Here is a 27,120-nt window from a genome sequence, read left to right as displayed (position 1 = left end):
CCAAGGCTGTTATTTTTCACATGTTCTACTGCGGAATTAATATAAAGCTTTAGAAGTAGGAAAAAAAAAAAACTAACCTTAAGGTTATCAAAGGTTTTGACAGTCTGCGCCAAGTCACTGACACTCCCTGGCGACGCTGTCCCCTGTCCCCTAGGGCCTGAGGACACCCGTGAGCCGTCAATGACCTCGAGGCCAGAAAGCAAGGCCTCTGAGCAGCTGCAACGAGGCTCCTTCGCTCTCTGACCCGCTATCAGGTATGTCTTCAAACCTACGGACGAAAATTACAGTCAGCACAGCTTCAACCACCGTGTGTTGAGATGCAGCTCGATCTTGCTCCCCGCGCAGGCCCCGCTCCTGGAAAGTCGAGAGTAAAGCGAAAATGTGAGTGTCACAGCCTCCTGCTGAGTCCACCGCCTCTCAGAAATGCCCGCCCCTCGGGGACCACGAGCCCCAGCAGCTCTTCTTACCCACATTCTGGCTCCCTGGAGTGGCTTCTCTGTGGAGGGCAGGGAGGAGCACCCAGGGTGCCTCTGTGAGGGCAGAAGAGCCCCATGGGGGTGGAGCTGCTACGCTTTGTGGGTTCCCCGTCAGCCACGGACATGTACAGCAGAGTGCTGGGGAGCGCAGGCCACTCCCCCACGCCAGGAGCCACACAGCTCCCAGGAGAAGCTGGCCCCACTGCACCAGGCGGGACTCAGAGCCTCCCTCCTTTTGGACTCAAAAAGTATCTGTTTTCTGTAGGGTCCAAGCCTACAGCGGGGACACGCAGCTTTTGTCTGCCTGCCATCTGGGGACCCTCGCTCTCATAAAATCTCATGAAAAAGAAAACCTGGCCAAATCACCAAGGACGCTGCACCCCACGGCCCTGGTCCAGGCCAAGCCAGGCGTTGCAGCACACAAGGCCCTGGCCCCGCCCGTCTGCAGGGAGGGCGTAGGGGCAGTTCCTCCAGACAGGACTTGGGGGATTTCTGGAAAAAAAGCAAAACTTCTGTGGAGAAATCCACTGTAAGTCCTCACTGGAATTTAGCCCGACTACAAACTCAGTGACGGGAGTGAAGACGTCATTTATCCAATAAACACGTCTGACCTGGTGCTGGTACAGAGAGCAGACTCAGGGCAGGGTCCTGTCTGGAGAGTTTATGCTGCAGCGGGAGGGGGAAGGAGGCGGGAGAAGCGTCTGAGCGCCAAGTCCTCAGTTACTTACGCTGGGTACGGAGCTAATGAACGCTTTAAAATTAATTCCTTGGATTACCTAGGGACTAATCAATAGACCTTAACTACTCCACTATTTCATCACTTAATCTCTCTTCAGCCCCTCCGCTCTCACAGAAATACTATATGGTGGTTATGCTTTAAGTCCTCTCTCCTGAGAATTTGGACAGTCCTGAGACGCCCTGTGGGTGGCTGAGCTACAGGTAGAATCAGAGAATTAAGCAAAGAATCCAGATGCTCACTGACCCCCAAAGCGGGGAACCAAACGCTCACTCTTAGCTCTACAGGCCCTAAACTTCTGGGCCTATTTTTTCCTGGGGTTTTTTTTTTTCCTCCAACAAAAATATGCATCCCAGTCAGCACCCAGACCAGTCCCACCGTGACTAACTGCATGTACAAGCCTGACAGGAGGACATGAGTTGGAGGAGACAGTAGCGTGAAAACGCCTATGTGTGGATTTGTCCTGCCCGGGGCATAAAAGCCGTGGCCTCTGTGGGCTGCCCAGGTCAAGTCCCACTCCAGCCCGCCTGGGCATCTGCCAGTGCAGGACCTGGGCCCTGGAGCTGCCCCATGGACCCTCCCCGACCCCCAAACATGGGGATCAGTCACCGGGCAGCACATGGGGGGCAGTGCGGCCGCTGCAGAGGACTGCTTTGGGGAGCAGGGGATGGAGGACAGTTTTGACTGGAGGGGTGAGGAGCAGCCAGGGGAGGGTTTCCACAATGCCTAAAGCTGGCTGAGCTTAGGATGCTATTCCCTGGGAGACGCTGGCACCCCAAGCCGGGGCCCAGGTCAGGTGACTACACCCCCCACCCCTGCAGCTCCAAAGTGAAGGTGGCCTTGCTGGACCTGGAGGAGCGGCCACCACAACCCCGAAGAGGAGCCTGCAGCCGCAGGCCCCAGGCCCAGGCTACATGGAGCTGCGGCTTCCAGGTCCACTTACGGCAGGTCCCGCTACCACCTCCCACCTGCCTCACTCTCTGTTGTTGCAGGGTCAGGAAGGAAGCAGCCTGACCCTGCTCTGGGGCTTCATGCAGAATCCCTGGACGGGGCAGTTGAGGGTGCTGTGGGGCCCAGCAGAGGGCACCCTCCACAAACTGGGGTAGAGCAGGCAGGGGCTCCAGGGACATGGCTCCCAGCTGAGGCCTGGAGGTGCAGGGTCAGCCCAGAGAGCGCCACGGCAGCGGGTCCCAGAGAAGCCGTGCACAGGCCCAGAGGGAGACCCTGTAGGCACAGCTGAAGGATGGCGGCGAGCTTGGTGGGGCTGCAACAGAGAATGCGGGAGGCTGGAAGGTGGCCAGGGATGATCTGGGAGGCAGGAAGTCACAGCAGAAACAGGCCTCAACCCCCCAAGTGAGGAGGTGGAAGCAAAGCTCCCCCCACCCCAGGCCGACCTGGAGGAGCAGTGACAGTGGGGGTGGCCTCGGCTTCTCCACCCCCTAACCACGGGGCCTGAGGGGGCAGATGTGAGGGTCCCTAACGCAGGTGCCCCAACCGCAGAGCCTGGCACGGGGCAAAACTCAGGCTCAGAGGCAGTGATTATCAGCAAGGGAGGGGCCGGCGGGTGACCTGCTTATCCTGGGCGTCCTTTCATGCCCTGTCTGTGCACAAAGGCACCTGAAGAGCTGCTGGACCAGTAACTGCTCTGAATCTGCTTCTCACTTGACGTTTTCTTCCGCAAGCCCCCGGGGCCACTCTCACTGATCTGCCACCGCGGCGCTCTGAGGTCAGAGGCGCACTCGAGTCCACAGCGAGCCAAGCTGTGAACAAACAGAGCCTCTCTCCTCCTCTGGGCCCCAGCACAGAGAGGCAAACTGAAGGCGGAACTTTGGCCTGAACTGGGGGCTACAGGTGTGATCAGGGGCTTCGCGGCACCAGGGCCGGCACTGAGCTCCCGCCCGCCCGCCTCGCCAGAGTCCTGAGCTGCGCGTGCAAGAGATCAGGTGTAATGAGTAACTACACGCCGGGACTCCAGGGTCTAAGTTCATCAGAAAGACTTTTTGGGAGCAGAAAGTCAAAATGTGGCAGTTAAATGATTTATTTTGATCAGTGGGGTGTGAACGGGAGAATGATTACCAAGATGTCTCACTGTGTCTTCTGTAATTGATTTTAAGTCCACCAACCAGGTTTCTGGGACTGAGCCTGGAGACGCTTCCTAGTCTGTGGCGGTGAGGCTAGAGCCTGGCGTGGCCAGAGCCCAGTGACGCCGGAGCCCAGCGTGGCCAGAGCCTGGTGTGGCTGCCATTCCAAAGTCTATCATCACCGCTCTGAGGACAGCCACTGACATGCACTCGCTGTGGCTCAGCCCTGGTAGACTAAGTATGGTCTGATGGTGGATGTCAAAATCCATTTTGGAAAAGAGGGATCGCTCTGGCCTCCATGCTGGGGTCCTACTCCAGGGGGCCCTTGCATTGGTGGGTGAAGTCCTCAGTCACCCACAATCAGGACCTGCCCGGCAGCTCCAGGGGGGAGGAAGGGGCACCATGAGCCGCAGCCTGGAGCTCGCCCCACTGGGAGCACCAGCCAGGCTGGGCGCTCCAAACTGCAGCTCCGTCCCTGCTGAGGCCTGTGGCAGCCTAGCAGGGAGAAGGGTTATTTCAACCCAAATGTAGCTGGTCCTCAAGGAAAGCCACGACTGAAAATGCCCTTAGCCTACCAAGCAGCCGGGCCACCGCAACAGGCTGGTTACGGCATTACCCAACGCTCCTGCTTAAGGAAACCAGATGTTTTGGTGAAAAACAAGACACATTTTTACCTTCCTAACACGAGGACACTCTGGGCAGGTCTAAGGCCCTGCTAGTCTCCGCCAGACATCATAAGGACAGTCCTGCCAGCTGCCCCAACAGGTCACGCTAAACCACGGGCTCCACCAGCAAGTGGCTGTCAGTGAAATGAAGGTGGAGACGGAAGGCTGTGGCTGCCAGGGCCCGCGGCGGGGTACTGGGGCCTCTGCTGACGGCATGGGGCTCCCTCGGGGCGTGATGGAGAGTGAATGGGGTGACAGCTGCAGAACTTGAGTCTACTACGCTCCACTAAATTGCACACCTCTGAGGGGTGAAGAGCGCGGTCTGTGATGTCTACTTCCATGAGCTGCTTTTAGAAAAGAGAAGAAACTGCCCTCCCCCCAGAGCTTCCACAAGGTGTAGCAGGATGAGGGTCAGAGGAGCAGCGCTGGTAAGAGGAGCACCCCGGGGCACCAGGCAAAGGAGCGGGCAGGGCAGGTGAAGGGAAAACGTGAACACAAAGGATTAGAGACAACATGGTCGAGCTGCGCTGGAAAAACCTAGACGAGAAAAACGGCGAAACAACCTTGAAGGATGACACGCTCAACATGGCGAGCGCCCAGAAGTCTGGGAGAGATTAAACAAAAGAAAACAGAGCTTTGACCTTGACGGGCTATCGCCAAGAACCATCTAATTTGCAAAACCCTCACAGCCTGGGTCAGACCTGACAGAGCTGGGACCACCCAGCGCCCAGCCGCCCCGGCCTGCGGCTTCCCCCTCGCCCAGAACACGGGTCTGCAGACGTGTCTTCCCTGGGCTGGGGGCCAAGTGCCCGGGACCTGCTCAGAGCCTCCTCTGTGGGGGGCAGCTGCCCGCCTCACCCAGAAACCCCATGTCACATGAAGCAAGCCCAGTTCCTCACTCCCGAGGCCCCTTCTTGGGAGGAGATGCCCGGCCTGACACTGCGGGCCACGGCAGGGGCTGGCAAGGGGCTGCCACGGTCCCTTCTGCACAGGCTGACGCTGCTGCGCCTCCAGCCAGGGGATGGAGGGGTGCGGCCAGAGGAGGCTCGCGGGCATGTCCCAGAATCCAGGCCAGGGTCTCACGGTGCATCACGAAGGCACAGATGAAGACAAGCCCCACATCCACTGCCAGTGGGGCAGACGGACGGACGGTGGCCCAGGACACAAGGACGGCGGTATGGCCAGATATGACCAGGGCAGCCACAGGCAGGGGCTCGAGGGGCCAGAAGTAAGCTGGCAAGGCTCTGTGTGCTCACGGCACCAGCTCAGACTTCCTGCCCTTCTGCTTCTGGCCCTGCATCCACTGTGCAGCTTACTTTACAAAAGGGCACCTAGACTCTTCAAAGCATGGCCATCGTTCAATACGGCGGACAGGTGGGGGATAGTCCCAGATGGAAGGCGATGGCACAGGCTGAAGACGCGGATGGACCCGGCAGGAAGGCCCCAGTAGGCCCTGCCAACCCCTCAGGAGACCAGGTTTGGCCTCTATACTCCCTAAGAGCATCTTGTTAACAGCAGGTTCCCTGAGCGTGATCATTTATTTTGTCTGTGCAGGACAGTGTCCTTGTTCTCAGGAGACGCCTGCTGAAAAATTTGGGGTGCAGGGCCAGATGCCTGCAGCTGTGCTAGCCTTGCAGTGGCCCAGGGAAGAAAAGGACACACGGAGGAACAGGCGTACACACACACGCATACGTGCACATAGAAACATGTAGAAACACACCAGTGTACACACGCACACACAAACACTTCCATGGACACACATGCACACCCGTGTCACGTGTGTGCATGCAAACACACAGTGCATACAGACACATTTACACACGCATGCCTGTGCACCCCCGTGTAAATACACACGTGCAATGCACAAACACTAGAAGGGCGTGCAAAAACACACAGCCCTTGCGTGTGCATCTGTGTAAGTGCATACATTTTAGGAGGAAGAGAGAAAGCAAATTCGGCGAAGTGCTAAGCTGGAGATCCCGGGTGAAGGCCCGATCAGTGTCCTTAAATTGCGCTTTCAGCTTTCTGCAGGTTTGACATTTTAAAAGAAAAAGTTGGAAAAAAGGAAAGGCAAACCAAAACTGTGGCAAAACCAAGCAAACATTTAGACGACACCACGAGGAAGACAAGCACCAGCAGAGGAGGCCGCCGGCGGGGGGCGGGGTCCCTCACCTGGCAGGTGGGTACGGCGCTCGCTTCCTTAAGTCAGGCTGCCAGCTTGTTTTATGTGGTCTTCTGTGTCTGTATCATATTTCACAAGTTTTACAATATTGTGGTTTCCCCAAAGAATAAACAGACCGAACAAAGCAGAACTGTGTGTGCAGCGTGGGGGGAGTAAGGGATCTACACTCCCGAGGAGCAGAGAGCCGCTAAGCCACTGGCGCCAGCTCCCCGGGCTCCCCTGCCCCTCGCCAGCCCCCCCACAGCTGCCAAAGGAGCTCATGACTCGGTTGCTAGGAAAACGCCCCTCACTCACACGGCAGGATGACTTATTAAAGGTATTGCAAGATGGTCGCTTGCTGCGGGAGCAAGTGGCTTCCAGGAAGTTATTTTCCCATAAATCACATATAAACACTTACCAAAAAATATTTAAAACTCCCATAGGACTTGGTCCTTAATTCTTTTCCCCTGCTATTGCTACAAAGATAACGGAAACAAATATTTATTGTTTACAGCTGGCTGGAATTTAATCCCAAGCAAGCTGGTCAGCAGACTCACACGCTGCAGCACTGATGTGCAAGATCCCACGCTGAGCGCCGGCGTCCCGCCTCGGGCAGAGCCCTGGGCAGGCCTCCGCGTCCTGACCAGCTGGTGTCTCAGGACATCGGCGCTTACGCTGGAGCTCGGCTATGGGCCCAATCCCTCTACCGAGAGCCCGCGTGGATTCACGCAAGCAACTTAACCTCTTCAGGCCTCCACTTCCAACGCGATGCCGTCGCTGGTGAGAGGGTGCCGTGCGGCCTGCGTGAGCGAACTGGTGCGGCGAGCCCAGGACTGTGCCGGGCGCACAGAGGCAGCGTGTGTGTGTCTCTTAGGAGCGGCTATTCAAAGCATCGAGGGCGGTGGCGGCGCTTGGACAGCACTGGCGGAACAGCCTCACCCGGTGACAGGCCGGGTGCGAGGCCAGGCTCAGAAGGGACCCGATCACTGAGGAGCTGCGAATACGGACCCCTGGGCCGGTTGGTGGACCTTAGGTGCCAACCCCACCACCTTTAAGCTGGCTTAATCTAATACACTCTGTGCCCCGCCTATGCATTTGTAAAACAGAAGCAGTGAAATTTCCCAGTATATAGGGATGTTAGCAAATAACATCTGAAAAAGCTCAAAGCTTGAGCCTGAGACAGGGCCTGGTTGTGCAGGGGGTCGGGGGGACACCAACCACAGGCACGTGCACCCTGCGTGCCCGGCCTACAGGACGCCGCAAGGCCCCACAGGCGGAGCTGTCTCCACGGCTGCAGGGAGCCAGGTCTCCAGGACGGGGCCAGCCCTGCTTACCCAGACCAGAGGGCCCTGGTCACTGTCCTCCCCCTCACTGACCACCAGACCTGGCAAGCCTCCCTCCTCCTCACCCCTCCACCTTAGCTTCTCCTGGTCACCAGCAAGTAGCTTCCCACCCACCCCTGCTCTCCAGCTCTCCCCTGACCCTACACTGTCCCCAGGACACAGCCGTCCTCACGCAGACCAGCCCAACTACGCTCGCGCAGAGTCAGCACTGAGCCCCACTCCGGGCGCAGACAGCACAGCCATCCCACCTGGCCCTGCAGTCCTGCCAGACGAGCACCGCTGCGAGACACTGGTCACAGGGCGAAGGACATGCCCAGGCCGCCATGCCCACCCAGCCCCACCGTGGCCTCTCCACAGCACAGCCAGCAACCACCCACGTGGTCACAGCCACAGGACTCCGCTGTCTCCGGCCTTTCTGGACGTTCCCAGAATGTGCCGATTCTTGTCTTTTTAAGTGTTCCAATGAACTGAAATTGCTTTCCAATTAGCCAGAATTGCAGGCCAGTTACCTCGATTTGAAAAAAGAAGAAAATTGCTTTGAGTGCAAGATTTCATACTTGAAAACTAAAATGTTAAAGGGGACAGCTGAGGTTAGGCAGGTTGTTTCCTAGAAATAGTTACAACGATGGCGCCACGAAAACGCTGCCACATCTGCAAACCACACTCCGCTAACAGCCAGGCCAGGTCCTTGCGCACGGCGAGCCTGCTCTGCTGAAAGCGCCATGGGCTTGGCCTCAGCCATGCAAGGAGCTCCGTCTGCGGGCTTCTGAGGTTTGCTCCTATGTCTTGGGTTCTGCTCTGTCACAACAGCCTGCGGAAGCGGGGAAGCCAGGCTCCGGGGGTCCGGCCCCCCCGGCTCACCCTTACTGGGGAAAGAACCGCTTCATGGGGTGACCTCAACCAAACAGGGACGGGCACAGGAGAGGGCCCTGGGCCACTGCAGGCCCTGGCGGCTCCTGGCCAGGCTCTCACCCACCAACTCTGCTACTCACCTCACGGTCCCACAGGGGGTGCCATGACCCCACCCCAAGAAAGGTGGGCAGCAAGTGGCAGGTGCGCAGAGACCGCCAGGCTCAGTTGCAAGTCAGGGGTAGAGAACCACCTGGAACCTCAGGGTGCTAACAGCACCACACCAAACCACAGGCCAGAGAGGGGCAAATCTGGGCTGTGAATGGCCGGGCCTGGGCCTCCGGGGCATTCATGCCTGGGAGGGCATGGGTATTGGGGGCAGCCGGCAGGGTTTGGCTGCTGCCCTGATTTCTTCCTTCTAAAAAGCTCGACCCCTTTCTAAGTGTTCAGGTATCTTGGCATGCTTGGGAACGCTAGACCCAACAGCACGGCAGGGGGGTCCAGATGCAGGCCTGGCCAGCAGGCCCTCCCCTGCCAGGGGCACGTGTGGAAGGAAGACGCTGCTGACTCATCAGTTCACATGAAAGTTTCTTTTTATTTTCATTTATCTGAATTCATTGAATTAAAATAAAGCAAAAGGGGGGAACTGAGACTTCCCTCCTCACTGTCACTTGGTCAGATCATTTTATAAGCTGAATTCTTGGGATACTTTGTCTATTTCTTCCCTCCCCAAAAACCCACTTTTACTCCAGGATTTAATCTGGCTGGTTCTATTTAAACAGGATTTAGTTTTAAATAGGTTTCCAGACAGCCCCATTCAGTGGCTAGCTGGAATGAGCTTCCGAGTTACCAGGATCTGTCGAGAGTAGCATTCTCGGAGTGGGCACCGACACGCAGTCAGAATACCACGTGACCCCAGGCCTGGGAGGCTGGGCCTTCCCAGGTGAGCGGCCTCCACAGGCGTCAGGATCTGACTTTACCTGCTGCTTCTCCTGGCCTTTGTGGGGCCCGCGGCTTATCAGCTACGCGACTTCAGCAAGACAAGTAACTTCTACTCCAGTCCTCCCTGTTGTAAAGCAGGGCTGAGAACACCAACCTCTGCCCCATGGGGTCCCTTTGAGAATGGTATCATCTGCTAATACACACACAAAGACAAAGAGGTGCACGGTGGGACACAAAGGGAGAGGCCCCTATCTTCGAATAATCCAGAGCCCTGCGCTCTCTGCCTAGGATTCTCTGTGCAGCCCCAAGCAGCATCGCACACGCCTGCGCCCTGCCCTGCACGCCCCATGGCCCCCCTCACACTAGCTGATGTTTCGTGCAGACCCACATGAGCTACAGTCCTCGCACCAGTTTTGCTTGTGGCGTGCATGGGTGTGCACAGGCGTGTCTTAAGCACTAGTGATGCCGATGAAGAAACAGGGACTTACCACCCACGGGGGGCAGTGGGCTCCAGGGCGCAGGCTGCCCAGGCAAGGGCCACACGGACGCACGCGGAAGGCCCAGCGGCAGCCTGTCCCCCACCGAGTCCTGCCGCCTCTGGCCCTGTCACGAAGTCATCAGGTGAAAACCTGCAGCTCCTTGTGGAGGACAGGGGACTGGCTTGACAAAGAGGCTTCCGAGGCTCAGGCTGGGCCCACGCAGGGCGGAAAGCCACGGCCAAGGGGTCCCTGGCTCATCCTCGATGCGGCCTGCACGTGGCCAGGAGCTGGGGGGGGGTGTCTCTGCGGCAGCAGCTGACCAGACACTGGCACTGCCCTACCCCGTTCACGTACATTAAGCCACAGGTTTGGGGACAGCTACCCAACCCCTTGCTGGCGCCCGGCAAGGCCAGTGGCTCACCCGTGGGGTCAAGGACAGGCGGAGGGCCTGCTTCTCCTGAGCAGGAAGGTGGGAGCTTGGGTCAAGGTGACCCCAAGACATCACTTGCTTTGTGTCTGAGAAGCGCGGAGTGTCGCCAAGAACACAGAGAAGATCCGCGTGGGAAGGAACTGGTCCTGGGCTGTTCCACTGCGGCTTCAAGGGCAGGGCAGCCCGCGCCGCACCCCTGCCTCTGCCAGGCAGCGGGGTGGTGGGGCGGGGAGGGCCCGCCTGCTCTGACCGGTGGTGCCCGGAGGCTCCCTGCTCTCAGTGAAGTGGGAACAGGCGCCGAAGAGAGAGCTCTCCCCGCTTCCCATTCCCTGTCTTGGGGAGGAGCAGGTAAGGAAGCTCCCCACAGTCAGAAACTGCCAGGCAGACATAAAAGAGATTTAATTAATCATAAATACTATTTTAAAGCTGTGTTTGCACTGCCACTTTAAAAGTAGATCACACTAATGACATTAAAATGAAGTCTCTGTTGGAGAAAGCGACGAGCTATTGTTCAGCTCTCAATCAGCTCTTTGTTCCGCGAGAAAAATCACCCTTCCACGCTGGGAAACACGGCTCATCCTGTCACCTTTTCCTCCTCCTGCCGCTCCTGTGACTTCTCTTTGTTCGGGTGAGGAGCACCATGGGGATGAGCCTGCTATGAGGGCTGACCCATTACACCTGAGAACGACAAGCCCGCCCACCGCCGGCTATCTGAAGGGGGCCCCGGGGGAGGGGAGAGGAGGTGCCGGGTCCACCACCGGGTCCACCACGGCTGTCTCCAGACCCCTCCCAAGGGCTGCGTTTCTGCCCTTACTGGATACAGTGGGAAACCCTTGGAGGCAGGAGGCTCCAGCAGCCCCTTGTGCCCTGTCCCCACACCCACGCCATGCCTGACTTGGTGTCCACGGAGGGAGGGTCGGCACTACCGGCTTGGACAGTGCAGCTGTCCCAGGCCCAGGACACTAGTGACGGGTCACCTGCCGCTCGCTGGAGAGACCCAGCGATGCCCTGGGCTCCAGGTAGCGGCCCAAAGTCTCAGCGAGTGGCCAGAAAGTTCACCCAAACTCAAAACGAGCAGGATCCTGCAGCTGTCACCTCTGTGGTGAGAATCACAGTCCAGCACTCAGGGACAGGGCAGCAGGGCCCAGGGGGTACCCCCAAGCCTCAAGGACACAACCGCCTGGGAGTGTGATGATCGGGACCACCCCTGGCCCCCTCTGCCACCCTCCTGCCAAAACCAGACAACCTGAATCCTGAAGGAACATTGAACCAGCCTAAACCAGCGACACGCTGCAAAGAAACTGGCCTGCTCCCTTCAAAGATGCCAAGCTCAGGAGGCAAGACTCCAAGGAAGGCGCAGATGGAAGGGGACTGGGCCCTGACAGCCTGCGGTGGGGCCTCTGGGAGCAGGGGGCGGGGTACCAGACGGAGCCTGGTTCTGGCTGCCTTCCCACCCAGGGGAGGTGTCCGGGGGAGCGACATGGGCTTGCTCTTAAGAAATGCAGACTAAATGCAAGTCTGCATTGTAGTCTCAGTGGCTCAGGGAAACGGGTGAGTGTGAGTGCTGTGTGAGCACGCGTGAGCACACGTGAGAGTTCTGAGTGTATGCGTGTGTGTGCAAGTGTGTGTATAGGAGAGACACAAATGTAGTAAAATGTTAACAATTTGGGTAGCAGGGCGAAGGCTGGCCCAGGCCTGGCGGGCGCCTGACCCCAGGACAGTCCTGGCACGCCCAGGCCGCACCCAGGAAAGAGGGCCCGGGGGTCACCGCTGGGCCGGCCCTCCCCGCCTTGCTCCACGCTGAGAGAGAGCGAGGCCATAAACGCCTCAACAGAAACCCCTTATCGCCGAGTTCCCACCCCACCCACGTTTACTGCCTTGTAAATGCTCAGCAGTGGGCGCTCCACAAACGGACGGACATTAACCGCAGCTGTTTGCAGTGGGGGGAAGGGTCCCCCAAACTTGCGCCCGCCCAGAACCTCAATGGAGCCTTCTTTGGAAAGAGGGTCTTGACAGGCGTAACTGGTTGAGATGCGAATGCTGCGTGGGGCCTCCCCCCACAAGGGTGTCCTGAGACAGGAGGGGTGCACAGAGGGGCCACGTGGGGATGGAGGCAGAGCGAGGACAAGCCCACCAGCCAGGAAGAGCAAGGGCCTTGGCAGCCGCCAGTGCCAGGGAGAGGCGTGGGCAGGACACCCCTGCCTGGCTGCAGATCCAGCCCGGCGACACCCCCGCCGAGGCCCCAGCTGTGGCACTCATGGCAGCCGCCGGGAGCAGACGCGCTCAGGGAACACGGGGCTCACTCCCCCGCTGGGTCCTCGAACTCGCCGTCCTCTCCGGTTTGGCGCGGCCTCCCGGTCTGTGTGACGTGCCAGCCCATCCCCTCGGGCCACTTGGAACCTGCACAGGGACAGCAGCGGCTCAGGACGCCCTGGGCCATGTGTAGACTTACACCTTAGGAGACAAAACTGACCCCACGTCACGGCCAGCGGGTGTCTGCACGCACCGGCTGGCGCATAACACCAGCAGAGCCTCGGCCAGGGGCCCGTCTGCACCTCCGGCCCCGCCTCGGGGCACCGGCTGCCGTGGGAAGGCTGTGGGGTGCGGGCGGGAACCTGGCAGTGCTGGCGAGTGGGCGGCGGGCGTGACGCCGCGTGACGGAGCAGCAGTGACTCAGGAAGGAGAAGCGCTGGGTGGGAGTCCTGCAGCAGCAAGCTCAGGCAGCCTCTGCACAAAACACAGTTGTTCCCGAGCTCAGCCCTGAGTCGTGCCACCCGCTGGCCTCCAGGCCACGTGCCCCTGGCCACCCCGTCTGCATCTATTTATAGCGGCAGCGCTGCTCACAGAGCAGCGTTTGTGTGTCCACCCCAAGGGCAGCCGCGGGCTGATTTGAAATAATATTTTGAAAACTGCCAACCAGCAAGGTCACGGAGTGCTTTGCACGGCCTGGGGTGGCCACTGCACGGCCCCCTGCTGGGCCAGGGCTGGACCAGCTCATGGACACCCAAGGAGAGTGAGCAGCACAAAGCAACCACTGGCAGAAGGTCCCCCTGAGAGGGGCAGCCAAGGGGCAGGCTTGCTGGCCGCCTGCTCTCCCCTCAGCCTGAGACCACTGCCCTGCCTGCAGAACTTTCCCAAAACGCTCACCAAGGTCTGCTTACCATATCTTTTTCTAATGTACGTCCACTCTCTGACTGCCTGCTCCACTGTAAGTGGCCCGCGGAAGCGAGGTTCAGTGTTCTGCCATGGAACCGGGACCAGCACCAGGCAGGTATGCACCAGGCATGAACCTGTGGAATCGCTTAAATAGCAGAGACAGAGGTACTGGGAAGAGCTGATGACTGGGATTAGACTCTGGGACTCTGCCACCCCCGCCCTGGCCCCCCATCAAGATCCAAGTTACATTTACATGTTTACAGAAGGCAGAAGCAGAAAAGTGCCTCATTCTCTCAAACATGCAAAGACGAGACCTCACAGGGCTTAGCTCTGAAAACCTCCTCACTCACCCGCCTCTTACATGTTCAGATCACTGCTGCCCACCCAAGGCCTCTTGCTGGAGAACGGGCCTCGGGAGTACCTGTGCTCATGGAAAGTATGGCTCCTATTAGTATCAAAAGGCCATCATGTCATGCAAAGAAATGCTGTCTTGTCTACAACTTGTTTTTTGGGTTTTTTTTTAAAGATTTATTTATTTATTTATACAAGCACTGGTATAGTCAGAAGCGCGGGAGGGTGAGAGAATTCACCAGAGCCAGAGCGGGGAACAGAACAGGAAGAGTGACGAAGCACACTGCTGCGGGGAGCAGCGGGCGCGGCAGGAGAGGTCTGTCACGCCATGTGAGACCCTCGCCAGTGGCCGGGGATTGAACCGGCACTGCAGAGGCTGCAGGCAGCTTCGCAGCCCAGCGCTCAACCGCTGCATCACCAGGGGAGGCCCTACAACTTTTAAAAACCTGTATTTTTGTAACTAAGGTGATGTTGCTTTACAATCCTGTTTATGATTTAGGGGGACAGGGCCACAGCTCCTCAGATCACACCCCCACGCCCCACCCGTCACCTGCACCCTCACCCTCCTCCGCAGTCCACTGGGCCCCACGCCCCTTTGCTCCCCACCCCACCCCCACCAGCTCTTGAGACTAATTTATTTTTTCAGCTTTTATATCACTGTCACAAAAACCTAATTATTTTAGGTTTGGGGAAATCAACACTGCCAGCCTCAGAAATTCTGCGAGGTCAGAAGGGTCTGGAGCAGGATCCAGGAGCAGGACCCAGTGGGCAGGGAGGGACGCCAGGCAAGCGGGCAGGGGAGCAGGGCTGGGCCAGGCACTGTCCTGATTCTTCCGCACCAAAGACGGCAGGCCCAGACAGCTGTGCTACCCAGCAGGATCCACAAGCAAAGAAGCCTTCATGAGTCTTCAGAAGGACCCCACCCACCCTTTCTCTCCCGCCTGCAGTGTCACCAGAAAGTGGACATCTTGCTGATAATGATTGATGACCAGGAGGCCACGAGGACAGGAGGGACAAAGCAGCTGCCGTGCCCCAGGACTCCAGCACAGTTCTGAAATGCCCCCGGGGGCAGCCCCTCTTGTAGCATAACCACCAGCACAGTCAGCACTACCAGCGACCCCCACCACATCCTAAAGAAGAGAAAGCCAAGGTCACACCTCTCCTTGCAGGGAATCCTCTTAAAAAAACAAAAACAAAAACAAAAACCTGTCGTCCTGCCAAAATGGCCCCAGAGAGGAACCTGGGCAAGGAACGGGAGAAGTAGACAGGTGTGAGCTGTGTTGGGCAGGTGGGAGGCACCCACTAAAAATATAAAAATCGGGCCTCCCTGGTGGTGCAAGGGGTTAAGCACCACACTATGAAGCAATGCGCAGCCTCTGCAGCATGAGTTTGATGCCCGGCCAGGGAACAACCCACATGGCGCAGCAGACCTCTCCTGTCTCGCCCACTGCTCCCTCAGCAGTGTACTTTGGTAGATCTGCCTGTTCTGTTCCCCACTCTGTCTCTGGTGAATCCTCTCACCCCCCGCATCTCTGGCCTGTACCCCAGTTCTTGTATGCATAAATAAGTAAACCTTTTAAAAATAATAAAAATAAAAAATAAAAATTTGTCACTCCAGTCTTAGCATCTCTCTCTGCAGGACAGTCAGACTAGTTATTGCTAATTAAGTTTATATCCTTGAATCAAGGAAACTAAAAGAAGTTTCTGAATTGGAAACCTTTGTGTTAAGGGGCAAGGGAATTATGTGCATGGGGGGGGGGTCAACCCAAAACAATGATCAAAGTAGGTTTTTTAGTTTAGAAAGCAATTCCCTAACCTATTAAGGGGTGGGAGTAATAACTACGTCTTCTTTTCTGTCTTACACATCTCCATACTGCTGGGTTTTGTATAATAAGCTTAATGCTACTTACAAGCTCTGCAAAAATATAAAGATATAAATGGATGACTGGAAGTAAAAGGGGCAGGGCTTCTAGTGAGTGAGAAGCTTGGCAGAACTCAAAAAAGCAAAGATGAAACCAGACAAATTAGTCAACAAACACCATTTCAGGACTGGAAATCAACCAAAGGCATATGACAAATTGATTTATTAAGAATAACAGCCAGGCCTCAGGTTGGAACAGTGGTGGTCTGCGGAGTTAGCCGGAGCCCCCAACCCTCACCCCCTCTAGCAATGACGCAGATCCACCAGGCAGGACAAGCTGAGAAAAGTGGAGGCTCTGCTGGGGGTTCTAACCTGACCCAGAGTGGAGCACATTCCCGGGGAGGGGGTGGGCATCAACAGTGATCATGGAAAACTGGAGAAGGGCTGTATACTGATTGGGGCAAGCAACAGGCTGGCAGACTAGCCCAAAACTTGACAGAGAAATGCAAAGAATAAGAACCACAGGTGGCAGTGGGCAGCCCCACTTGTCCCCAGTGTTCCAGAAGGGTACACAGCTACCGAAGAGGCTAGAGAGGGTCCCAGTCATCTTCTCTCCGTGGGGAAGTGATGCAGCACACACCCACACAGGCAGCAGAAGTCCCAGTCGATAAAAACCCAGCAGACCTGCGAGAGACCCAAACACTGAAGATGTTCCTCAACCCACAGCAGACCTACCACCACCAGATGTGGCTTTGCTGTCCAGCCTCTGAATAATCTCTGGCTAAACCACTGAGCTGTGCTGACCCAGGGGGACAGCAGCTGCACAGAGCTTGGAGACTGACTCCACAGAAGTTACCCAGACCAGACACTAGCAAAAGGCACAACATGCCTGCATTGCACCAAGGGTGAAGGAAATCCAGAGTCACTTCAGCACGTGAACTGAAATATTCAGCCTGAAAAATTAAATATGAGATATGCAAAGAACGATATTCAAGAAGCTGCAGTCAAGGGGAAGGAGACATCAATGGGATGTGAAGGGGGCCCAGATATTGGACTTGGCAGAGGCTCAAAGGAGCTGCTATAAATATGGTCAGAGAAGTGAAGTATCTACTAAAGAACTAAAGTCTGATGACAGTGACTCACCAAACAGAGAATACCAATCAGGAGAAAGTACAAAAAGGAACCACATGCAGATTCTGGAGTTCAAAAGTACAATAACTGCAAGGAAGACTTCACTGGAAGGACTCAGCAAATTCGAGGCAGCAGAACAAGGGCTCAGCGAACTTGGAATCATTCGATCTGATGAAGAAGCGCAAAAGGAGAAATGCACCAAATCGCAGGCGCCAGGCACACCATCAAGTACAACAGCAGACATGTACTGGAACTCCCAAAGAAGAAGAGAAAGGAACAGAGAAAATACCTGAAAAAAAAAAAATAATGGCCAAACCTCCCAAGTTCAATTTTAAAAAAATGTAACCTTCACATCCAACAAATCCAAATAAGTACGATAAACACAGGCAGACCCACTGGCCACAGCACAGTCAAAGTGTTGAAATCCAAATACAAAGAAAAATCTCAAAGGCAACAAGTGAAAGGTGAAGTCATGACACTGGAAACCAGAGGCAGTGGACTGGTGTGTTCAAAGATCTGAAAGAAACAGACTATCAGTCAAGAATTCTATACCCAACAAAACTGTGCTTCAAAAAATGACAGAGTGAGAGAGAGACAACCCCAGACAGAGACTGCGAGGATGTGCGGTGAGCAGACCTGCCTTCTAGAAATGCCAGAGGACATCCTCAGGCTACAGGCAACTTTAATTCACATGAAGAAATAACTAATCATGTTGGCAACTAATCATATACAAAGGGTTATTTTTTTTCCTTTTTCACAGGTAACTGACTTAAAAGACAAGTATGTAAAGCAATAACTACAGCCCTTTATTATAGAGCTTATAACATGTAAAGACATAAAACACATCATAATAGTGTCACAATGAAGAGAGGAAGATAGAAGGCTGTTTTGGGTTTTGATGTAGTTTCTTTTCTGACTCTTCAAAATGCTCTCATTCTGGGAATTCCAGGAAGAAGCTCATCTATCTGTAGAATCTGTTGAGAGAGAAGGCTTTTTGCATTTGATTGCCTCTCTCTATATATATAAACCACTCACTGATAGGAAAAAAAAAAAGAGTATTTCCAGAAACTAAGGAAGGCATTTATCATCAATAGTTTTGGGTTTGTTTTGGTTTTTTTTTTTTTTTTTTAAGTTTTAAGGTTGCTAACCCTGACTTCAGAAGATCATTGGTTAGGACTCTACTTAAAAAAAAAAAAAAAAAAAGGTTGGGAATTGACATAAACAAAACATCGCATCCCAATTTTTTGGAAAAGTACATTTGATTGATTGATTAAATAAATGTGTTTATAACTAGCAGTTTCTATATATTATTGGAAATGTGTTAGTATTAATTTAATGTAGACCATGATGACAGGGATATTGCAATCTCTAAGTGATTAAAATATAACTCCTGAAAAAGATTTCTTTTTAATTTAACAAATGAATTAAAACAGAACACCAGCAAATATCCAAAGTGCAACAAAGGGGCCAAAAAAATACATGCGACAAAGAGAAAACATAACAAAATTGTAGATGTGATCCAACCACATCAATTGTTACATTACATGTAAATGGACCAAACACTTCTACATGAAAGGCAAAGACTGTCAGACTGGAAAGCAAAATAAACTTTTAGACCAAAAAGAGTTACTATAGAGAGAAAAAAATTATGAAGCTAAAGGGTCAATTCATCTGGAAGACAAAACAATTATATACACATAAGCACTTAACAGAATCCCAAAATTAATGAAGCGAAAATGGACAGAACTAAAGAGAAAAATAGACAAATTCAAAATAATATTTGTTCTATCAATTAGGGAAAATCAGCAAGGCTGTCGAAAGCTTGAACAGCACTGCCAATCAGCTTGACCCAACTGATATCTTCCTGCAACAAAAGCAAACGGCATGTCCTTTCCAGCCTCATTCCCAATGTCCTCCAGGGTAGACAGCAGGCCAAAACAAAAACAAGTGTCAACGCCTTTAAAAGGATTAAAATCACATGAAGGATGTTCTCTACCACAATGGAACTAAATGGGAGACCAAGAACATAAGAAATTTGGGATATTTACCCATTTTGGTAAATTAGAAAATATCTAGATAATTCAAGAGTCAAAAAAAGAAATCATGGTGGAAGTTAGAAAATATTTCCCACTGAATGAAAACAATAGCCCAGCACTATGGGTACAGTTACAGAAAGTGCTGAGAGGAAGATTTGTAACGTTTAAAAACCTGCAGGGAAAATGGAAAACTCAAGTCAATATCCAAAACTACTACTTTAACAAACTAGAAAAAGAACAGTCAATGAAGCATAAAGGAAAGAGAAGGAAGACAGTAGTAATGAGAGTAGAAATCAATGAATTACAGGGGAAATACAGACAAATCAGTGAAACCAAAAGCTCGCTGTCAGTCAGGAACAAGGCAAGGATGTCTATTCTCACCACTTCTATTCAGCATTGTCCTGGACCCTCCAGTCAGTGCGACATGGCAGAAAGATAACATTTTAAATGTACAGATTGGGAAGGAAGAAGCAAAACTGCCCCCGTTCACAGAGGATGTGATCCTGTACATAGCAACTCCTAAGGCTGGGTCCATCCAAGACACCTACTAGAATAAGAGAGTCTAGTAGTTCACAAGATACAAGATCAATATCTGAAAACCAGCTGTATTTCTACATGCCAGCAGTGAATAATCCAAAAGTGAAATTGCAATTCCATTGACAACAGCATCACAATCAATAAACATTTGGGAGTAAATATAACAAAAGAAGTGCAAAATGATGGGGCGAAACGTAACATTGTTGAGATATCAAGTAACATCTAAAGACCGGGCGGTCCAGCTCCTGGACTGGACGACTCCACTGTCAAGATGGCGCATATACCCAAACAGAGCCACAGTCTCAAGGAGATCCAGTTAGTTTCCTCCAGAGATTGACAGGAGTGGCCGAAAGCAGAGCTGATGGCTTGGAGCTGGGCTATGCGTACCTGACAGCCCAGGATACTATTCTCTTCCCTTTCCAGGTATGAAATTACCCATAATAAAGTGCTTTTAGTTTGTCTGCTTGTTTGTTTTTCAACATAAACAACTGTTTCAAGGGCTGCTTCAGCGTTCCTCACTCTCCATCCTCTGACCTCGCTCACCTATAGGCCGCGCTTGCTCAGAGTTCACGTGCTCATGGCTGTGGACGGTGGGCAGGGGCAACACCACCGCAAGCAAGGACGAGCACATGCAAGACCCCAGCTGGCAGAGCTGCATTCATGCCGGCTGCCAGACTACCCCCAGGCCTCCATTTCCCCACACGGAGCAACGCCGCACCGGCATCTGTGGGTGTCTCATGGCCCACTGCCGCTGGAGTCTGTGGGAAGGGACTCTATTGTAAGCCAACTGCATGGTAATTTCCTTGGGCCCGGGCTAGGTACAGATTATGGAGCGCTAAGATCAAAGCCGTGGGTCTCTAAGGAGGCCGCCTCCCTGCCGTGCCCCACCCTGTCTGCAGCACCTGCACCTTCTTTTCACTTTTTATCCCCAGTGCACCAGGCAAATCGCTAGCTGAAAGGGAAAGTTAGTCATTTCATTTTCCTTCCACACTTTTGGGGCTTTCCAATTTTATTCCTCTCTCCCCTGATGGGGCAGTGCTTGATTTTCGCCAAGCATTATCCATCTCTGGAGAGCCTCGAGCCACCACGTGCCCGCGTGGGCAGCCATGAGAGGAGTCAGGGTCACAGAATAGCACCCGGCCTCCCACCCAGGCCCCTGATGCGAGGCTATCTTCAACGCCCTGCTGCTGCTTGTGGGGGGCTTCCTGGCAACAAACGAGGGGGGCCCTCCTTCAGGAATGGGTGGGAATTGGCCTAATCTGTGACAGACAACTGGGAAGTCCCCTCCATATCTCATCAGGAAACTTATAAAAACACAATTCTGAAGTTTTCACAAGTATTAAACCATTGTAATATTTAACAGATATGCCATAAATCTTTTCTCTGGAAAAAGCACACTTGGCTTCTCATTTTCCTCTACTGCTGACTTCCTCCTCCCCCTCCACTGGCTTTGCTTCTCTCCCTCTCCCTAGTCTAGAGCAAGGGCTTTACTTTTTCATGAGAAAAATATGTCCAGTAACATTCCCACGAGGTCCACGAAATCGGTGAACATTATTTAAAATAACAATTCCCATTTTAAAAACATTTGAAAACATTTCCACCTACAGGGACAATCAGAATTTCGAAACCGCCCCATGAGACTTAGCCCTGCCCATCCCAACGTTCTCATTATCCACAAAGCAAAGACTATTCCATAAAATCCTATTTTCTTTAGATGCAGGAAAATCTCAAAACAAATGCGACTTTACTATTCAACCTTCTTATCTTTCATACAATTAAACTGCAAATCATCATCTGAGACAGAAAACTTCTTAATGCCCAGCTCCATGAAAAAGCTTTTTTTTTTTTTTTTAAGATTTATTTATTTATTCATACAAGCACTGGGTACATCAGAAGAGCTTGAGGGTGAGAGAGTTCACCAGAGCCAGAGTGGGAACAGAACAGGCAGACTGACGAAATACACTGCTGAGGGGAGCAGTGGGCGCAGCAGGAGAGGTCTGTCGCACCATGTGGGATCCTCGCCGGTGGCCGGGGATCGAACCAGCGCTGCAGAGGCTGCGGGCAGCCTCACAGCCCAGCACTCAACTGCTGCGCCACCAGTGGAGGCCCATGAAAAAGTTTTAAGAACTGGCAACTTTTTAAAAAACGAGAAAAATAGAGAAGGGGAGAGGATAAGGAAAAATTGCATTCCAAATTAGAAACATGAACTCCTGCACAAAAGTGCAAAATCTTGAAAATGGATTTATTTATAAGACAGATTGCAATAACAAGTAGAGCCAGCACTACCTCACAGGCAGCGTGGAGCACAAATTCTCTAAACGCCTCCTTTTGCCCCATGGCTATTGCTGTCTTGGCCAAGAACGTCACTTCCTCCCCTCTGTGTCTGACAATGAACACCACCCGACAGCCTCACACACCACAACTCCAGCGCCGACCAAGGCGGTTCTGGGTCAAACCCAAGTCTACTGGTTTCAATTAGGATAGTTATCAAATTGGGATAGTTCTGGCTCGAGCCCATTTCCTGCATGGGCGGCTGAGACAACTTCAAGGCTAAGTGCCTGCCCCAGAGCCGCCCAACCTGTGCAGCTTCTGAGCTGCCGGACCCAGCTGGACCCGCCCTCCCAGCCCAGACTGGCAGTGTCCAGGGGACCCCCAGGGCGGGTTACTTCAGGTGAGCAGGCGGCCAGCAGGGGAGGGTGTCCCCATCAGCAGAACCAGATCTCCGAACCTGTCCCGCTACCATGCAGTCTCTCAAGTTGTACTTCTGGTGAGAACTTGATCCCCCTTTCACTAAACAGGCCGCAGGGGAAGCTGCACAAACAGCTTTTTCTTTTCACTTTTGGGATTTGCAGTTCTTTATAAGAGTTTTTCTATTTGTGGGGAAAACAAAGCCTTTTAATATTACGATTTAAAGTTTAAGCGGCTTAAGACCTGAAGAATATATTGAACTTGACGCCCTCACCAGGCCCCGCATACAGCCCCCATGCTGAGGCGCCTGCAGCCTGTCCACCAGCTAGGAGGACGCACAGAGCAACATCTTCAAGGTTTTTATTGTTTTTCTGCTTATAAAAGTATTACTTATCTGTTGTAGGGGAAAAAAAAGTCAGAAACAACAAAGAGTATAAAAATCTAAAAACTCCTGCAGGAGTCCCTGCAGCCCCGTCCCTGGACACAAGCAGAGCTGCGTGCACCGCGGAGCATGCCCGGCCCACGCGGCCGCCCTTCCATGGCCCCTGCACACGGCGCGGCCGAGCCTCACACATGGTGCTCTCAACAATTGGGGGGCGGCAGCTAGGCTGCCCACGTCGGCACTCACAACCCCCCGCTCATAAATGTGGACAGTGACCCAACGACCTGGAATAGGCCTGTCGTGGTTTACACCTGATACTCGAGTGACTTCCAGCCTCCTGTCGTCACAGGTGGGGGGAAACCAGCGTCGCGTGAGGACGAGTCTGCACACCATTTGGCACGAATGCCCGGGAGTGAGGTAGCCAGACCACGTGACCTGCGAACTCTGACTGTGTCACCCCATGTCCCCCCAACAGAGTCGCAGAGGCCTGGGTCCCTACCCCTCACTAAGAACTGTAATCATCCCTCTTTGCAAATGAGAGAGATTTAAAAGGCCTGACTGTTCTCCTCTCAGTGTCTCCTGATTATAGAATGCAGAGGGGGGCCGTGCCCAGCCTTGCACCGCCAGCAGTGGACGCTGGGAGCAGTGGACTCGCTCGGTGCTTAGTTTCCCTGTTTGCACAGTGGGGTAGCGGTAATGTCTACCTCCTGGGGGAACTGTGGGGCTTCAGGGAGATGAGGTGTCCAGGACACCTGGCATGGAGCTGGCACACAGTAGGAATTCAACAAAGGTCTGCTGGGCGGTGAGTCAACTGTGATTCTATCAGGCAGCCGCACAGGCCGGCAGCGAGGAGCTGTCATCCTCTCGCCCAGTCTCTGCGCAAACTGCCCTTTGTTTCTCGGGACCATGTTCCGTCTGTTCTCCCGGGACCCGGGGAGCGCCAGCGCGCTGTCCTCTGTTCTTCAGGAAAGTGAACCAGGGACTGCATGTGACCCGCCAGCTCACTGCGGCTCTCTAAAGCACTCTCTCACTGCGCTGCGCGAACCCCTAGCAGGATGCACATCTTTCACAGCTCCTCGGTGTGCAGTCTGGAGAGCGCTCTGAGGAAAAACCAAGGAGAAGGTAATCGTGGAAAATGGGACGCACACCAGCCCGCCTCGGGAAAAATTAAAACCAACAGAAGCTACAAAACCACATTTCGTGCAACCAACCAAGAGCCAAGGTCACCGGCCTCCGCCAGTGAGCGGAGGTCCTGGGCACCCCACACTGGAGAGAAGCTCCCCCAGTGTCCCCAGAGAGCAGGGCCCCGGGGAGGGCGTGAAGAGACTGGAAATCAGAGCAAAGAGGGTGCCTCCAGCGGGAGCGACAGAAGCGAACTGTGCACCGCCCCCCCCCCCCGAACCAGGGAAGGGGAGGCCAGGCCAGCGGCCCCGGAGGAAGCACGGACGGGAGGAAACACGTGAAGAAGACCTCAAATCTAACACAAGCCATGAAACCACAACCCAAGACGGCAAAAGTCACCTCCTCTCCCAAGTGCTGGAAATGGAAATGAAGAGAAAACCTTAAAAATTGTGTCAGGGTGGGAGCGGGAGAGACACTCTATTCAGAGGAGCACAGGGAAGAATTTCAGCAGGTTTTCATCCAAACGATGCCAGCCAGAAGACAAAGGGGGTGATATCTTTAAACTCCTGAAAGAAAAAAGATTCGACACAAAATCTATCCCCTCAAAAAAAATTTTAGAAATGTGTACAATAAAACTTTGAGACAAGCAAAAGCTGACACGATTCGGTCCCAGAAGGGCTGCCCGATGAGAGAAGGAAAGGAGGCGCGGCCGCCTGCACTGATGTGAGAAAGACACGGAGGTGCACAGACACACCCACAGACACACCCGGGTCTCCTGTGTGGGGAGAAGCGACCAAGAACTACTTAAGCTGGATTAAAATGTTTCGTTCAGGGCCTCCCCGGGGGCGCAGCGGTTGAGCGCTGGGTTGCGAAGCTGCCCGCAGCCTCTGCGGCGCTGGTTCTATCCCCGGCTGGTTCGATCCCCGGCTGCTCTCCGGCCACCGGAGGAGGGTCCCGCATGGCGCGCAGACCTCTCCTGCCGCCCGCTGCTCCCCTCAGCAGTGTACCTCGGTCCTTCTGCCTGCTCTGCTCCCCGCTCTGGCTCTGGTGAATTCTCTCACCCTCCTGTGCTTCTGACTGTACCCAGTGCTTGTATAAACAAAACAAACAAACAAATAAATAAACATGCCTCTATTAAAAAAAAAATTGCTTTAAAAAAAAAAATGTTTCGTTCAGTTCAGTTCATCAGTCCCAAGAGTGCAGCAGGCACCTGTGCTGGTGTGCGTGCCTGTGCTGGTGTGAGCATGCCTATGCTGGTGTGATTGCCTGTGCTGGTGTGCGTGCCTGTGCTGGTGCATGCCTGTGCTGATGTGCATGCCTGTGCTGATGTGCATGCCTGTGCTGGTGTGCGCATGCCTGTGCTGGTGCATGCCTGTGCTGGTGTACATGCCTGTGCTGGTGTGCGCATGCCTGTGCTGGTGCATGCCTGTGCTGGTGTGCATGCCTGTGCTGGTGCATGCCTGTGCTGGTGTGCATGCCTGTGCTGGTGTGCGTGCCTGTGCTGGTGTACATGCCTGTGCTGGTGTGCGCATGCCTGTGCTGGTGCATGCCTGTGCTGGTGTGCATGCCTGTGCTGGTGTGCGTGCCTGTGCTAGTGTGTGCATGCCCGTGCTGGTGCATGCCTGTGCTGGTGTGCATGCCTGTGCTGGTGTGCGTGCCTGTGCTGGTATGCGTGCCTGTGCTGGTGTGCATGCCTGTGCTGGTGTGAGCGTGTGCTGGTGTGCTTGCCTGGGCCAGTGTGCACGAGTGCCGTGAGCGTGGCCGGGCTGGTGTGATGGGCACCCTTTGTACACTGCGGCTCACCACCTCGTACTGACACTGTTACTGCAGGAAGGGCCACTGGACAACACGGCCCTAAAAGGCAACTGAGTGTCTAAAGCAGCGATACCAACAGTGCACTGCGGGCTTATCACATGTGCAAACACAGTGTTACAGCAATCATAACATTGTGTGTTCTGACATGATTCTTGTACAATAGATGGAGGAACATAGTATTTGGAGGTCAGCGGTGATAAGATAAAGCTACATGGTGGAAACAGATGGAATGAAAATATGCACAGAGGAGGTGGCACGAGCAAGTCGAGCAAGTCGGCAGAGGAGAGGAAAGGAACCAGGAAAAAACAGTGAAGCCAAAAAGGAGGCGGAAAAGGAAGAAAGTGCACACAGCCTGGGCAAGCCCGGGTTCTGCAGGGGCCGACCCCACAGCCCTGAGACTGCACGCCGTTGGGCGTAAACGCCGTCCCACGGACCCTGACTTGTATTTTTTTTTTTTTTAGCTTTACTTATTTATTTATACAAGCACTGGGTACAGTCAGAAGCGCAGGAGGGTGAGAGGATTCACCAGAGCCAGAGCGGGTAACAGAACAGGCCGACCAACAAAATACACTGCTGAGGGGAGCAGCGGGCGGCAGAAGAGGTCCGCGCGCCATGTGGGACCCTCGCCCGGCGGCCGGGGATTGAACCGGCGCTGCAGAGGCTGCGAGCAGCTTCGCAACCCAGAGCTCAACCACTGCGCCACCGGGGAGGCCCCTGACTTGTAATTTTGATGCGCAAATACAGTCACCAGGAGGCTTCCTGATGGATTCATTCTGGCCCCCAGCAGAGGCACGCGACTCGGTGCTCACGCCACAGAAAACCCACACTCGTCCACACCGAGGAAGGTGCGCAAATGACAGAGGGAATAGAAAAACCAAGTATTCCTTTGCATGGGAAACCTAAGAGTGTATTTGGGAACTAACAAAAATGTAAGACTTGTAAAGAGCCACCAGGGGTGGGAGAGTGACACAGTGAGCAGGGACGGTGAGACGCTCGCTGTGTCGCCCACAGACACACGTGCAGCCAGAAGGCAACAAGGCGGGATGCTATCCTGAGCGCCGGCGACGCTTAGTTCTAACCCCCTGCTTAGCCCCTGAATGGATGATCCGGGATTATTAATTTGTGGAAGAACTGGCGAGGGGAAACTGGACACTGTCACAAGACACCAGCCTCATCATTGCGTGTGCACCCCCGACCAGGGCACCGGCCCCACTGCATACACTGGGGACAGAAAATGCAGCCATGTCCCCAGGAGCTCATGCCCCAGTATGCCCAGTGGCCACTGACCAGCGCAGGGTTAGCAGTGCCGAAACCCCACAAGCCGAAACCCACAAGTAACTCTGGCCTCCTCCCAAACATCTCAGATGCCCACAGTGGACTGGAAGCCTCGGGGCTAGCAAACAGTGGATGAACTCGTGTGGTTACACGCTGCAGTGTTATAATAAATTCAGCAAAAGGCGGGAAAATGGTCCAGGGCAATTGTGAGGAGAGGAAACATGCTAGGTACGGGTCAGTCTTTCCATCTATTCACAAGGATGGGCACGTGTCCCGCAGCTCAACCCAGCCTGCCCTGGCCAGCACTGTCCATGGGGCTGAGCGACAGGGAGAAGCCGGCAGGCCCGGTTCTGGAAAGGGAGCAGGGTCAAGTCCCATCAACACCTGGCTACAGAGGGCCGGCCTATCTGGGGACCCCAAAGGCAAGGAGCATAGAGAGAGGGGCAGGTCCCTCAACAAGGAGAAAGGCGGGCACACAGCACAGGCAGCGAGAGGGCGAATGCAAGCCCGGCCAAGCCCACACCTCGGGGCCACGCTTACCTGCTCCCCTGACATCTCTGTTGGGACGCTCGTCGGGGCTAAAGAGACATTTCAAAGCCAGGCG

The 27,120-nt window shown here is 54.1% G+C and overlaps 1 protein-coding gene across 2 annotated transcripts in view; it reads right to left on the bottom strand.

Annotated features, from left to right (window-relative positions):
- ADCY9 (adenylate cyclase 9) overlaps positions 1 to 27,120 on the bottom strand; it is a gene marked incomplete at both ends in the record, with an annotated part of 67,356 nt that overhangs the window by 19,833 nt on the left and 20,403 nt on the right. For both annotated transcript variants that reach the window (XM_084250922.1, XM_084250923.1), the window contains one exon: positions 78 to 268. In XM_084250922.1, coding sequence (XP_084107048.1) covers positions 78 to 268 — 191 coding nt within the window. The remainder of the gene's footprint in view (positions 1 to 77; positions 269 to 27,120) is intronic.

This window comes from Talpa europaea, assembly GCF_964194135.1.
Source record: "Talpa europaea genome assembly, chromosome: 12".
NCBI lineage: Eukaryota > Metazoa > Chordata > Mammalia > Eulipotyphla > Talpidae > Talpa > Talpa europaea.
Note: the sequence above shows the minus strand (reverse complement) of the source record. Positions and strands in the feature narration are given on the sequence as shown.